The 14,808-nt window shown below is 59.9% G+C and overlaps 3 protein-coding genes across 3 annotated transcripts; 2 read left to right on the plus strand and 1 right to left on the minus strand.

Moving 5' to 3' along the window:
* Window positions 1-1,151: 1,151 nt before the first annotated feature.
* RNF151 (ring finger protein 151) lies at window positions 1,152-3,573 on the plus strand. Its single transcript, XM_029222179.1, has 4 exons — window positions 1,152-1,171; window positions 1,721-1,866; window positions 2,195-2,291; window positions 3,057-3,573. Exons 1-4 carry the CDS (start codon window positions 1,169-1,171, stop codon window positions 3,507-3,509), a joined length of 699 nt encoding a protein of 232 aa, XP_029078012.1. The 5' UTR covers window positions 1,152-1,168; the 3' UTR covers window positions 3,510-3,573.
* A 1,170-nt stretch (window positions 3,574-4,743) lies between these two features.
* On the plus strand, window positions 4,744-11,052 carry TBL3 (transducin beta like 3). Its single transcript, XM_029222128.1, has 22 exons — window positions 4,744-4,835; window positions 6,351-6,402; window positions 6,483-6,578; window positions 6,665-6,712; window positions 6,817-6,958; window positions 7,048-7,132; window positions 7,255-7,425; window positions 7,510-7,585; window positions 7,658-7,751; window positions 7,837-8,018; window positions 8,111-8,252; window positions 8,353-8,411; window positions 8,495-8,598; window positions 9,074-9,221; window positions 9,307-9,537; window positions 9,611-9,681; window positions 9,765-9,921; window positions 10,001-10,059; window positions 10,313-10,416; window positions 10,512-10,583; window positions 10,672-10,830; window positions 10,914-11,052. The coding sequence occupies exons 1-22, from the start codon at window positions 4,795-4,797 to the stop codon at window positions 11,021-11,023; spliced, it is 2,403 nt and encodes an 800-aa protein (XP_029077961.1). The 5' UTR covers window positions 4,744-4,794; the 3' UTR covers window positions 11,024-11,052.
* A 135-nt stretch (window positions 11,053-11,187) lies between these two features.
* NOXO1 (NADPH oxidase organizer 1) lies at window positions 11,188-14,118 on the minus strand. The gene is made up of 8 exons (XM_029221444.1): window positions 13,756-14,118; window positions 13,579-13,659; window positions 13,323-13,398; window positions 13,044-13,221; window positions 12,725-12,906; window positions 12,512-12,625; window positions 11,758-11,875; window positions 11,188-11,677 (listed from the first exon to the last, which is right to left on the minus strand). Exons 1-8 carry the CDS (start codon window positions 13,819-13,821, stop codon window positions 11,410-11,412), a joined length of 1,083 nt encoding a protein of 360 aa, XP_029077277.1. The 5' UTR covers window positions 13,822-14,118; the 3' UTR covers window positions 11,188-11,409.
* Between the last annotated feature and the right edge of the window lie 690 nt (window positions 14,119-14,808).

Below are 14,808 nucleotides of genomic sequence, written 5' to 3' on the forward strand. Positions count from 1 at the left end.
CCGGATTCTGGTACCTGATCCCTGATCTCGTCTTCTACCCTTAGGATACCTGGATGCTCAGAGCCTGAGGCCGACGCCGCCATGACCGGGGGGGGGAAGGGGGGGCTCTGCTTTCGTTTTTCAATAAAGCTGTTGATCTGATTCATCCGTGTGTGGGTGTTCTTGAACTCCCGACTACCATCCTGGAAAACGCATCTGCTGACGTGGGAACCGAGGTGTGCTGTGGAGGGAGACCTTTGTGGGACACCTTCCTGGCCTGCTCAACTCTGCTTTGGATGCCACGCAGGGGTAGAACCCGGTCTTGAAGGTTGGCAAGTGATTTCTAAGATCCCACCCTCTAAAAGCGGCAGAGCCAGGTTTGAAACCATATTATTTCTACCCATACCCCGTATCTTCTACATCAGCATGTAAAGTACCTTGAGCTTGAGGTGAGTCAGGCTGGATCAGCAAAACACTAACAAGGGTGAGAGTGTAAGACTTGCAGCTCAGAGGCTTGCAGTGGCTCCCTATTGCTCTCAGGAAAGGGTTAGGGCCTTTAGGATTTGATGAGCTCAACACTCAGTGGTATTAAAACTGCAGTTCACTGTTCTGTGCCTCACACATGGAAATTGGTTTCCCCACACCTTTCCTTATAGGCCTACCCAGGTGGTCAGCCTACCTGCTCTGGGAGGCTCTCCCACATGCTAGGTTCCTGCTGCAGTACCACGGAAATCTGGTCCTCACTCCTGGTTTGTACCCTGGAGCTAGCTCCATAGGTCTCTGATCCTAAGAGACCTGATGATGAGTCAATGTCTAAAGCCCCCTGAGCTCTTGGGGATCTGGCCACCTGGGCAGCCTATTTGAGGAAGGAGAGGGGAACAGTCCCTGCGCTACTGCTGGAGCCTCAGCTTTGAGGAAATAGCCCCTGGAAGCTTGGTTCCAGCCTTAGTGCTATTTGAAGATGGCTGTCAGCCACCCCCAAGGCAGAGGCAAGGCAGGGGCTCCAGAGACCTATCCCGGCTCTGGGGTGCCCTGTGACTCTTGAGAGGGGAGCAAGAGCCAGGTGGTGCCCTGGACCAGGGCTGTGATTGGCCTGAGCTGGGCAATGCCACTGTGATGTCGGCCTGCTCCTGCTATGAAATGGAGGCTCCTGAGCCCCAGCGGTCAGTGGAGCTGCCATCCAGAGATCATGGTGAGCATTTAGACCTGTCCAGAGCTGGACCCCATTCCTCACTAAGATGATGTGCACAGTGGGGTACAAGCTCCCAAATAGGACACGGAAACCTTTCAGAGGGCTCTGGCCAAGTCTTTTTTTTTTAAAATAGTATTTATTTATTTGGTTGCACTGGGTCTTAGTTGCGGCTCACAGGCTCCTTAGTTGAGGCTTGAGAACTCTTAGTTGCAGTATGCATGTGAGATCTAGTTCCCTGACCAGGGATCGAACCCAGGCCCCCTACATTGGGAGCACAGATTCTTATTCACTGCGCCATCAGGGAAGTCCCTCTGGGCAAGTGTTAACTCCAGGCCAAGGCCAGCTTCTACAGCTGGAGGTTGGTAGTCATGGGGGGTCTTGACCCTCACCACTGTCGCCTCATAGTGGGCGCTGACCCAGCCCTCCACTTGGGGCTCTCATGTGGCCCACCTCCCACCCAAAGCTTCCTGGGGTCCTTCTCTGGGCATGTGGAGTGGGGAGCCAGATCCTGGTCCCAGCCAGGCCCTAATGCTGGCCTGGCCTTTGCAGAGTGGCGGGTATGATCTCAACCTCTTCACCAGCCCTCCCGACTGCAACTTCCTGTGCTCTGTCTGCCATGGAGTTCTCAAGAGGCCGATGAGGTTGCCATGCAGCCACATCTTCTGCAAGAGGTGCATCCTCCCGTGGCTAGCCAGGTGCTACTGGGCACCCAAAAGGCTGGGAGGGCAGGGGTGGGGCTGGGAGCCATTCCTGGGGCCCAGAACAGAGAGGAAGGTCAGCCAAGCACTGGGTCATGACGGCCATAAAGTTCAGCTGCCAAATCTCCTGGGACACTAATGTATGTGAGTCTGGTCACCCTGTGGTATCTGCAACCCTTAGCCCCAGCCTCAGAGCTGAGAGCTCCCTATAATGCCCTCTTATGTCTCTTCCAGCTAAAGAGAAGGAGGGACCACCAGGGGAGGCATGTTGCTGCCACTTGCTCTCCTCCCACTCCCAATAATCACCCCCACTCATGTCTCCTAGGCAAAAGACCTGTCCGTGCTGCAGGAAAGAGGTGAAACAGAAAAAGATGGTCCATGTGAATAAACTCCGGAAGATCATTGGCCGCCTGGAAGTCAAGGTAGCTCAAAACACCCACTCCCACCACCCTACCCTCCTCACCCCTGTAGGGGTGGGGAGCAGAGCCAGGAGAGGGGTTGAAAAGAATCCCATCCTCAGAACTGAGAGTTTCTACACCAACAGACTGCCCTCCTTGAGGTCATCAGACTTGGCTGAATTTGAGTCACTTCTCTACCACTTACTTGCTGTGTGACTTTGGGCATGTTACCTAACCTTTCTGAGCCCCAGTAGCCCCAGCTGTAAAATGGGGATTATAGAGAATGGAGTGTCTGTTGTGCTGCCTATTACTCTCCAGCCCCGTAGTTTTATAGATGGGGAAATTGAGATTTTTTTTAAAAAAACCTGACTGGGCAGTTCCCTCATGGTCTAGTGGTTAGGATTCAGTGCTTTCACTGCCATGGCTCAGGTTCAATCCCTGGTCGGGGAACTAAGATCCCACAAGCCACACAGTGGAACCAAAAAAAAAAAAAAAACCTGGCATACAAACAATCCACCAGACCAACCCAACCGTGTAACTCTCTGTTCTCTAAACCTCAGGTCCTGCCCCCCCTCTCAGAGATTTAGATTTTTCCCACCTCCAAGCATTCGCTCCACTGTTTCCCTCTCTCCACCAAGCCAGTGGTACATAAGAGCTTGGGAGGCTCCCAGTTCAGTGGTTCCTGCTCAGTGGAATGCCATGGATGGGGGATTCTATGGGGGGCAGCCGGCTCATGGCTGGCAGTGCCTCACCTGGTTTGGCTCACACGATGCTCTCCTCCACCCCCAGTGCAAGAACGCCGAAGCTGGCTGCCTGGTGACGTGCCCCCTGGCCCATCGGAAGGGGCACCAGGACTCATGCCCTTTCGAGCTGATGGCCTGTCCCAACGAGGGGTGCACATCGCGGGTGCCTCGTGGGAACCTGGCCGAGCACCGGCAGAATTGCCAGCATGGTGCCCATCAGCGCTGCCCCCTGGGCTGCGGGGCCACCCTGGGCCCGGCCGAACGCGCAAGCCACAACTGCTACCGTGAGCTGCGCAAGGCCTGGTGCCAGCGCCAGGAGCGCAGCCGGACCCTGGTGCTGTGTCTGCTACGGCGCATGCGCAAGGTGTACCGGTCTGCCAACCTCATCCGCCGGCAGCTGGCCCAGCTCGGAGAGTTACTGGAGGAAGATGACGCCCTGCTCTTGGGCGCCCCGCAAGAGGAGGCTGAGACCCCCCCCAGAAGGCAGCATTGGGGCTGAGATGTGGGGGGCCCAGGGCCAAGCTACCTTGTAAATAGAGGAGTAAATAAACGCAGAGCCCCGGCCTGGCCGCCTCACCACCGCTGTGCTTGCTGGCCTCACGCCTTCCCCTCCAGGCATTACTCACCTCATCTGAAAGGGACATCTTGGCCTGTTTCCCTGAACCTTTCCAAGGTCTTTCCCACTAGTTCTTCACACTGGCTTACCGGCTTCTGTGGTGTCTCCCAAGTGCCTAGAACAGTGCTTTGCACGTGGAATGTGCTCAATCAATATTTGAACGACTCTGAAATCACCCGATTTATTAATTTACCTGCGTTATTTCTCATACTATACCGGAAGCCCTAAGGCAGAGCCCGGTTCACAAGCTGTATCTGCTAACTCACCACACCTGACCACTCTTGCCCCAAATCCCAGAATGCCAAGGGGGCAGGAGTCTTGGGATTACTTTAGTAAACATTTCCTACGAATACCTTTTTTGCTTTTTTTTAATACATTTATTTATTTATTTATAAATAAAGATGCGCACAGCCTTTTGCTGCGGCGAGCCGGGTCTACTCTTCTTGCGGTAAGTGGGCGTCTCATTGCAGTGGCTTCTCTTGTTGGAGAGCACGGGCTCTAGGCGCACAGGTTTCCGTAGTTGTGGCTTGCGGGCTCTAGAGCGCAGGCTCAGTAGTTGAGGCGCAGGGGTTTAACTTTAGTTGGTCTGCAGCATGTGGGTTCTTCCCGGACCAGGGTTCGAACGCATATCCCCTGCAGTGGTAGGCGGATTCTTAACCACTGCGCCACCAGGGACGTTCCCGAATACGTTTTTAAATGTCCAGTAAGGGCTTCCCTGGTGGCGCAGTGGTTGAGAGTCCGCCTGCCGATGCAGGGGACACGGTTCGTGTCCCGGAGTAAGATACCACGTGCCGCGGAACGGCTGGGCCCGTGAGCCATGGCCGCTGAGCCTGCGCGTCCGGAGCCTGTGTCCCGCAACGTGAGAGGCTCGCGTACCGCAAAAAAAAAAAAAAAAAGTCCAGTAAAACGACAGGCAGCTAGAGACCCCAGCACACTGCCAGTCGACCCCAGCCGCTTCCACGTTGTTCTACAGCCCGCCCTCGAGGCCGGAAACGCCTCTGCCATCTTCCGCTTCCTGACGCCGCTCCGCTGCCCTCAGCAAAGATGTCGCCGAGGCCGTAGCGCTGGTGACGTCACAGTAGTTGCCGGCGGTGACGCCATCCCCCGGCGCCGACAGTGTGGTGTCGCGCCCAGGTCTCCTTCACGCGGCGGCGGCGGCAGCGGCGACATGGCGGAGGCAGCAGCCGGAGTGGGCCGCTTCAAGTCCAAGTGAGCCGGGGCTCCGCCGGGGAGGGAGCCGGCTTCGCTGCCGGAGTAGCGAAGGCGCCTGGCGTGGGTCCTGCACCCATTTGGGGAGGGGGTGAGGGCTGGATACGGACAGGCCCGCGGCGTCCTCGCGGGAGAGCCGGCACTGACTGCTCTCGGAGGGCGGGCACTGGAGTCCCACCGGGTGCAGCTGGCTTCCGCTACTTAAACTTGGAGCCGGTTTGGGGAGGGGGAGGGGGACAAGAAATCCGAGAGAGGGAGGAAGGGGCGAACTGAGCACAGGTCGAGGCTGGTCCTGGACGGGAGCGGGACTCCCCAGCGCTCAGGTAGCAGGAGAAGAACCACCTCTGGGGCAGGCGGCCTGGGGGGTTTCATCTGCTGTCCCTTTTCTCCGGGGAGCAGGAAGAGAGGTCAGGAGATGGGCTGGTCCTCCGTGGCCAGGAAGCTCTCAATCCCGTGCTTTTTCAACCCCCAAACTTAAGCTGAACATCTAAGTGCTCAGTGCCCGGGACCAGACACACTCAGCCTCGCCCTGTGCAGCAGTCTGGTGGGATAAACATATTAAGCAAATCGTTTCTATCAGGGCCTGTGACACGCATTAGCAAGGGGTAGCCCTGATGCCGAGACCATCTGTTGGATGGTCGAGTGGGTTCAGGGGGGCTCCGTTTCATCTTGGCTGTCAGGCTTCCTCCAGCGGAGTCATCCAGGCACCTTTGAAATTCGGGAAGAGAGACCCGGGCCACATACAGGGAACAGCCCATGTGAACACAAAGAGTCAGGAGACACCCCTCGAGGCAGGGTCTCGTAAACGTGTAAGGAGAGTAGAGGACTTTAAGGCAGGGTGATGACATGAACAGAGTTATGCTCTAGAAGGCCTCTCTGGGAGCAGGGTTTGAGAGAGTGATAGGGACCAAATGAAGAGGCTGGAGCAGCTCCCCGGAGAGGAGAGTGCAGTGGCTTGGACCAGCATGGAAGTAGCCAAGAGGGAGGGGAGAGGACAGCCTGACACCTTTGCTGAAATGAGAATCTGCTCAGAGAGTGAGATGGAGGAAGGAGCCGGGCTTGGGGAAGGAGCAGGCTGGACCTCAGGGATGAAAGTGTTGAGGAGGATGTTGAAGAGGATGTTGCTCTGGGCTGGTACCCAAGCCTGGCCTCTCATGGCCAGCAGGGGGCCCCCAAGGCCTGGCTTCCTCCATACCCGGGGAGTCTGGGAAGACTTGGACTGCCCTGGGACCCGTGTGGATCACGGACCAGCCCAGGGTCCCAAATCTTCTGTAACATGGGGGTACCAACACCCATCTCACAGTACAGCTGAGAGAGTTAAAGAAAGGAACAGTAGAAGAGCTCGTCACTCTTCCTCCCTCATGCCTCCTGCATCCCTGCTGCTACCCAGGAACTCCTCAAGGGCAGGGCCCTATTGGGTTGATCTCTAAGGGAGCACCTAGCGCAGGGCTGGGCACTGAGGACCAAGGGGTGGGTGGTTCACTCTCTCCCCGTCTCTCCCCGTGTCTCCTCCAGCTATGCTGTCGAGCGCAAGATCGAGCCTTTCTACAAGGGCGGGAAGGTGCAGGTACCGGCCTAGGGGAGCAGAGTGGTGGGGCAGGCAGGGGCTGAAAAGTGTTACCTTGACTGAGACCCCTTTGTCACTAGCTGGATCAGACTGGGCAGCACCTCTTCTGTGTCTGTGGCACCAGAGTCAACATCCTGGATGTGGCTTCGGGGACTATGCTGCAGAGCCTGGAGCAGGTGAGGGCGGGGGAGGGTCAGGGTAAGGGGCTGGTGTGGGGGGCAGCCTATTCTCATGGCACCCTGTGCATTCACTCTCGCCCCAGGAGGACCAGGAGGACATCACTGCCTTTGATCTCAGCCCCGATGACAAGGTATATGGGACCGGGACAAGAGATGGGCTCTGGTACCTCCCAACCTGAGTTGATGAGGATGGCGTCCATGCCTCTGCCCCCAGCTGAACTGCGTGCTCCCCCAGGTGCTGGTGACAGCCAGCCGGGCACTGCTGCTGGCTCAGTGGGCCTGGCAAGAGGGCAGCATCACCCGCCTGTGGAAGGCAATACACACAGCCCCTGTGGCCACCATGGCCTTCGACCCCACCTCCACACTGTTAGCCACAGGTAGGACCCCGGCTGGGTAGAGGGAGTGGCTAGAGCCAGGCAGGGGGCTTTGGGCATACAACCCCCGCACCTCGAATACATTCCCACAGGCGGCTGTGATGGGGCCGTGCGTGTCTGGGATGTCGTGCAGCACTATGGGACACACCACTTTCGGGGCTCACCGGGTGTCATACAGTGAGTAGGGGTGGCGGAGGGCGGGTGGGTGGGGCGTCACAGTCGGGGTGGCGGAGGGCGGGTGGGTGGGGCGTCACCGTCGGGGTGGCATAGCTCACCAGCCCCACCCCACCTGCCTGCAGTTTGGTGGCCTTCCACCCGGACCCCGCACGCCTGCTCCTATTCTCCTCAGCCGCAGACACCAGCATCCGCATGTGGTCGCTGCAGGACCGGTCGTGCCTGGCCATGCTGACTGCCCACTACAGCGCTGTCACTTCTCTGACTTTCAGTGCCGATGGTCACACCATGCTCAGGTCAGTGGCCAGCTACCCAGGCCTTGGCAGGAAAGGGGCGGCCACAGCTGAGACTTGGGAACTGAGGTGGCTGTTTCCCCCCAGCTCAGGCCGTGACAAGATCTGCATTGTTTGGGACCTGCAGAGCCTCCAGGCCACAAGGACCGTGCCGGTGTTTGAGGTGGGGCGCCAGGGCCATTGAGTGGGGCGGGGTGGGATGCGGGGCTGCCACCTCTGACCTGCTCGTCCTCAGAGTGTGGAGGCTGCAGTTCTGTTGCCAGAGGAGCCGGCGCCGGAGCTGGGTGTGAAGTCTGCGGGCCTGCACTTCCTGACAGCTGGCGACCAAGGTGGGTGGGGCCAGGCCAGGGCGGGCAGCAGGGGTAATGGAGGCCTGTGGATCCGTGAGTCCCAGCGGCCCTTGTCCCCACACAGGCACGCTGCGCGTGTGGGAGGCGGCCTCTGGGCAGTGTGTCCATGCACAACGGCAGCTGCCAGGCCCTGGGCGGGAGCTGACCCACTGCACCCTGGCCCGAGCCGCTGGCCTGCTCCTCAGCGTCACTGCTGACCACAACCTGCTTCTCTATGAGGCCCGCTCCCTGCAGCTGCAGAAACAGGTGAGCAGGCACTGCCCCTGCTCGGCCCACAGCCCAGGATGCCAGCCCTCCACTCACACAGGCCCTGGCCTGTGTCCCTCCTGCCCCCACAGTTTGCCGGCTACAGTGAGGAGGTGTTGGACGTCCGATTCCTCGGGCCCAAGGACTCCCACGTTGTGGTGGCCTCTAACAGCCCCTGCCTGAAAGTGTTTGAGCTGCAGACGTCCGCCTGCCAGATTCTCCACGGCCACACAGGTGAGGGCGCCAGGCCAGCGCCCCCGGACTTCACCCAGGACTGGATTGCCCCGCTTTGCCATAGCTGTTCTCTAGCCATTTCTTCTCCACCTTTTTCTAGATATTGTCCTGGCCCTAGATGTGTTCCGGAAGGGGTGGCTCTTCGTTAGCTGTGCCAAGGTGAAGCACCACAAGAGGTATGGGGGACAGGGTCCTGAGTCAGGAAGCCCAGCCCAGCCTCTCCTCACCCATCCCATCCCCAGGATCAGAGCATCTGCGTCTGGAGGATGAACAAGGCAGGCGAGGTGGCCTGTGTGGCTCAGGGCTCTGGACACACACACAGCGTGGGCACCATTTGTTGCTCAAGGTAGTGGTTCAGGGCTGGGGTCCGGGGTGTCACGGAGGCAGAGGCGGGTTTTGCCTTGCTCTCTGAGTCTCCAGCCTAGGAATGTGGACTAGAGAACAGGGGCTGGGGCATCCTCAGATGCCACTGTAGGAGGCTCCTAAGAAGTGATCTTAAGGTTGTGTGGATAAAAGGGGAGGGGTGTTAGACCAGGGACAATGACACTAAGCAGTGTCCAGGGGGAGAGGGTGCTCTTTAGGCCTGGGGCTCCCATTGTTGGGACCAAGTCCCCAGGTTTGACAGCACTGAGGGCAGGCAGTGCAGACTCGAGTGGAAGCAGGTGGTGCCAGAGGTGTTAAGGCGGTGGCACATTAGTTCACATTCCGGGACAGTCTTTCTGGTTTGGACCAAGGTCTGACAGGCCTGAGCTGTGGTGTGCTGCAGACAGGGCTGGCCAGGGCTCAGCAGGTGTCTCCCCCTCCCCCAAATCGGGCCTCAGGCTGAAGGAGACCTTCCTGGTGACGGGCAGCCAGGACTGCACTGTGAAGCTGTGGCCCCTCCCCGAAGCCCTGCCATCCAAGAGCACAGGCCCCGATGGTGGACCTGTCCTCCTACAGGCCCAGGCCACGCAGCACTGCCACGACAAGGTGACCGCACGCAGCACACAGGTGGGGTCGTAGCAGGGGCCTTGCTGGGATGGGGATCTGAGCTGCTGCCTGCTCCCACCACCAGGACATCAATAGTGTGGCCATCGCCCCCAACGACAAGCTGCTGGCCACGGGGTCACAGGACCGCACGGCCAAACTCTGGACCCTCCCACGGTGCCAGTTGCTGGGCGTCTTCTCGGGCCACCGGCGTGGCCTCTGGTGTGTCCAATTCTCGCCCATGGACCAGGTGTTGGCTACGGCCTCGGCCGATGGCACTGTCAAGCTCTGGGCACTGCAGGATTTCAGCTGCCTCAAGGTAAGCCTCCCTCAGCCCAGGCCTGGCCCCCTACCTGGTGACACCTCACACCTCCCTTCTCCCCACCCTGCAGACGTTTGAGGGACATGATGCTTCTGTGCTGAAGGTGGCATTTGTGAGCCGCGGCACACAGCTGCTGTCCAGGTGAGTGGGTGAGGGCGGGGCAGGGTTAGGGGTGAGCTAGGGGCAGGCCCCAGGGCTGAGCCCCCTCCCAATCCTGAACACAGCGGCTCTGATGGGCTTGTGAAGCTCTGGACCATCAAGAACAATGAGTGTGTGAGGACGCTGGACGCCCACGAGGACAAGGTCTGGGGTCTGCACTGCAGCCGGCTGGATGACCATGCCCTCACCGGCGCCAGCGACTCTTGCGTCATCCTCTGGAAGGTGTGTGGCCTGGGGTGGGGTGGGGGGACAGTGGGCAGGACAGCGTGGGTGTGCCAGTCTGACCCCAGTCTGACCCCAGGATGTGACCGAGGCGGAGCAGGCAGAGGAGCAGGCCAAGAGAGAGGAGCAGGTGGTCAAGTGAGTTGGGGGTCTCCACCCAACCCCTCACGGCAAGTCCGATGTGTTAGCACCACCCCCGCCCCTTGGAGTAGGGCACATTGGCGTCCCTTCTCTCTATAGCTTGGGGAAACCAAGGCTCGGAGCAGCAACACAGCTCACCCCCAGCGGGTGCTCAGGCCCGGGCTGCAGACTCCTCAGCCAGCCTCTGATGGCTCTGCCTTCAGCCCTAGCCAGGTCCCCAAGTGGTCCTGTTCCCTCCTTCCCCCACCAGGCAACAAGAACTGGACAACCTGCTCCACGAGAAGCGGTACCTGCGGGCGCTGGGCCTGGCCATCTCTCTAGACCGGCCCCACACTGTGCTGACTGTCATCCAGGGTCAGTGCTGCCTCGGGCCAGACAGGCGGCAGGGGTAGTCTCTCGGGTCCGTGGTGCCCCTTCCCCAGAGCTCAGTCTCCTCTCTCCTCCCGTAGCTATCCAAAGGGACCCTGAGTCCTGCGAGAAGCTGGAAGCCACGGTGCTCCAACTGCGGCGAGACCAGAAAGGTCTGGGGCAGGCAGGTCGGGGCTGGATGGTGCCTAGTAAGGCTGGGGTGGCCCAGCAGGCAGGTCTGACGGTCCCCATCACCCACAGAGGCCTTGCTGCGCTTCTGTGTCACGTGGAACACCAACTCACGGCACTGCCACGAAGCCCAGGCCGTGCTGGGCGTGCTTCTGCGGCATGAGGCCCCGGAAGAGCTGCTGGCCTACGACGGTGTGCGGGCCTCACTTGAGGCCCTGCTGCCCTACACTGGTATGTAGACCCAGCCCCAGGTGGGCGCAGGGGGCCATCCAGCCGGACGACTCCTACCCTGATCGCCTGCTGTCCTCCCCCAGAGCGGCACTTTCAACGGCTCAGCCGGATGCTGCAGGCAGCCACCTTTCTGGACTTCCTATGGCACAACATGAAGCTGCCCACCCTCCCCGTGGCCCCCGCGGCCCTCTGAAACCCACCAAAACATGTACTTTGCTATCTCAGTTCCCTGTGTCTGTCTGGGCTTTGTCTCACCCCAGGTCCTGGACCACTGCCTGGGCCAGCCCGAGGCTGGGCCCACCAGCCAGCCCCGCCCCCACACTTTGGCCCAAGATCCCCCAGTCCCTGCCCCTCAGCACAGACACTGGGTGGGGGTCAGTCAGGAGAACTTTACTCAGAAGACAAGGGAGAGTGTAGTCTCCTTGCCCCACCAGCCAGGGAGTCCCACCCTCAACTGCGCATCCCACAGCCCTGAGGCTGATGTGGCTGGCAGCCACCATCCTTGGGGTCTGGAGCCTCTGGCCTGCCACTCCAGCTGTGGGGTGCACAGCGAAGCCCTCCACAACATGCCACACACTCTCAAGGGGGTCCATGACACCCTGGGTACTGCTCCAGTGCCTTACGGGTGATGGTGCAGCAGCAGCTCTGAATGGCACTCCGAGATGGTCGGGCAGGCACGGTAGGCGGCAGGGTCGTGGCCTGGGGGGACTTGGGGGAGCTTTGGGCCTCGCCCTCCCTGTCCTCACCACCATCTACCCTGAGGTGGAGCCATGGTCCGCTGAGGAGTGTGCCCAGCCCGTCAGGCTGCAGTATTGCAGCTGGGAGAAGACCAGTACGGCCTCGGAACCTGCGGGGGAGGGCGGGGTTTGGTTAGCACTGGGCCCTGCCTCTGTTAGACTGGGCCCACCAGAGCCCCACCCCACGCACCTGCACAGCCACCAACCACAGTCTGATGTTTCCAGCACACGCACGCGTGCCCCTGTGGTCACAGACAGCTCATCGGCTTGGCTGCTCTCGTAGGCATGGGAAGCACAGAACTGGTACCCTGGGAACGGATCCTTGGTGGTCACCACAGAGGCCAGGGCCCCACCTCTTAGTCCCTGCATCATCTCCTGCTGAATCACCACCTCCGGGCTCCCCTCTGGATCTCTGCTGACACCAGGGACCGCTTTAAAACCCAGTGCAGGGCTTCCCTGGTAGCGCAGTGGTTAAGAATCTGCCTGCCAATGCAGGGGACACAGGTTCGAGCCCTGGTCCAGGAAGATCCCACATGCCGCGGAACTAAGCCCATGTGCCACAGCTCCTGAGCCTGCACTCTAGAGCCCATGAGCCACAACTACTGAGGCCCATGCACCTAGAGCCCGTACTCCACGACAAGAGAAGCCACTGCAATGAGAAACCTCTGCACCGCAAGGAAGAGTAGCCCGTGCTCGCTGCAACTAGAGAAAGCCTGTGCACAGCAACGAAGACCCAATGCAGCCAAAAATAATAAGTAAATTATATTTAAAAAAAAACCCAGTGGGGCTCCGCCTCACTGTGGGGACCAAGCACACGGTACAGGGCCACTGGTACCCCCTGGTCGTCCCATGGCCTCATTCCCCTGGCTTGCGTGCTTCTTGTGACTCAGCTTTGCCGAACACAGCCCCGTGGTGGTGGGTGTGGGGAGGAGGGTTAGTCTCACCACTGCTCCCTAGGGACCATTCCCCATCTCGTCCCTGGCCCAGGGCCAGCTCTTCCAAGTAGGGAGCAGGAAACCATGCCATCTGCTGGTCCTCATTCGCCACCAGCCACCAGCCTGTGCCCAAGATAAGGGCAGGGGGTGTTTTAGTTCCTGAGGCCCACTGGCATCCCAGGGGGCAGAAGGGTGTGTCCCCAGATTCCCACCCAGGCCCACCTGAGGGGTGTCGCAGCAGCACATCTAGGGCCTCCTGGGCCCGAGCATGGAAGGGCTGGCCCCATGTGTCCTGGGTGCTGAAGGGCTGCAGACAGTGCAGGCTCTGAGCCTCCTGGCTGCGGATGGCAGGGCTGCCCGTGGGGCCTGGCAGGGGCTCTTGCGGGGCAGGCAGGATCACCAGGCTGGTGAGGGTGCAGGTGAGAGGTGGGATGTCCACCTGTCCAGCCTCTAAGCGTCCCCTCATTGGCCCTTCCTCCACCCCGCCTCCCCCATATTCCAGATGTTTCTGCTGGCAGAGAGTTGGGGGTGGGTCAGGCACCTGCCAGCTGGCAGCACAGGCTCCAAGTCCATGGGTTGTGGTGCAAAGAAGCCAGTGAGCACCGGGCTGTGGGTCACACGCTCCCCTGCCGCCAGCAGCGCCCTTGAGTAGGTCTCCAGCAGCTGCAGGCGTGCCAGGCCTCGGCCAGTGCGGCCCCAGTGCACCAATAACGATGCATCTGTGGGCAGGATAGGGACTGACCGTGAGACACACACCCCAGGGCTCCCCACATCAGACTGCTGCCTCCCCCGCCCCTCCTGGGATCCTTGCTGCCCTGACCTGTAAGCTTGGGGAGAATGCGGTCAGATCTCCGCAGCAGACCCGCCTCCACTGGAAAAGTCTCCTTGAGGGTTTTCTGAGGGCGAGAAGGGGCGTGTCAGTCTCCGAGGGCCCACTGTTCCCCTGGGAGGGCGGGGGTCCCTTTCCAGGATCTTAGGGGCTGGAAGCCCGAGTGGGCATAAGGGCAGGCAATGGGGGGTGGTCACGGGTGGGTCATGCAGTTGGGGGAAGTCAGGGTGGCTCCAAACTCACTCACATGGAGTCTCCTGAACTCCTCCCAGCTTCTTCGTGCGAAGGTGTCGCTGTCATCCGACCAGCACACGGAAAAGGCGAACGTCTGTTAGATGAAATAGGTTGGGGGCTTCTTGGAGGCGCTAGGCCAGGAACTCCCTCCCTCTCCCTTGGGGCTGGCAGGGGTCCCATCAGTCCCGACCTGGAGCCTGTCTGTCTGTACCAGAGCTGCCCCGCTCACAGACACCGGGTGCCGGGGGCCTGCCATGGCTGTGGCTTCCCCAGATCTCCGTCACAGGTTTCTGGAGTCTGTCGGGTGTGGTCAAGCGTCCCACTGCCTCCCTGCCTACATGGGGAGGAGGGGAGGCCTCGGGTACCCAGAAGACTGTTTGGAATTCCCCGGCGATGCCCCAGACCTGCCACGTCCTTGCTGCACTTCCCTGCCTGTGACTGGGTCCTTCACAGCTTCCTCACCGCACCCCTAGCCTGTAGAGGGGCAGGAGCACAGGGCTTCTGTGGGAAGCAAAGAAAGAGTGGAGGGGCTGGGGCTGGGACTGCGGCCTGAGGCCCTCCTGCTGGAGTCTGGCCGTGGGTGGAGGAGGAGGAGAAGGAAGAGCCATCAAAGTGCCGCCAGGCCTGGCCACACCTCCCGGCTCTCCCACACCCTGTGTAGTGCTGAGATCGGTCAGAGCCACCTGCTGGGTGTGCCCTTTGGCTCTTTGAACTCCCTGGGGAGCTAACTGCAGTTGTCATCAGGAACCAGTGACCCAGTGTTAAAGGCTTTAAGTGCTTTGTTTGGCTTAATCCTCACATTGGAGGAAAGGTCTCCATAATGTCCCCAAATCACAGAGGAGGAAATTTGTGTTAAATGGATATTAACTGTCAGGGTTTTTTTCTTTATGTGCTGGGGAGAGGCGGACGTCACAGTTTTACCCCATAGGTTCCCCTGTGGTGGAGAGACTTGGGGCAGGATGAAGAGGGTCCATCTCTAGTCACCAGCGCTTGGGGGATGGGGGAAGTGGTGACTAGGACTGTTTTGAGAGCCATCTCTGAATTCATGATTTATCATAGTTTGCTGTAAACACAGCCTCTGAGATCAAGAGTGACCATCCCCCCACTAACTGGGGCGGTGAAGGGAAGGCCCTAGAATCCCCAGGCAGGTGGTGTGCCCAGGTGCCCCACATCTCTGGACTGCTTCCTTATAGGGGAGATTTTTGGAGCCCCATCCAACCCTGGCACACAGTGGTTCTTCCCC

Source organism: Monodon monoceros, unplaced genomic scaffold, assembly GCF_005190385.1.
Source record: "Monodon monoceros isolate NGI ecotype Baffin Bay Population unplaced genomic scaffold, NGI_Narwhal_1 Super_Scaffold_13, whole genome shotgun sequence".
In the NCBI taxonomy this organism is placed as follows: Eukaryota; Metazoa; Chordata; class Mammalia; order Artiodactyla; family Monodontidae; genus Monodon; species Monodon monoceros.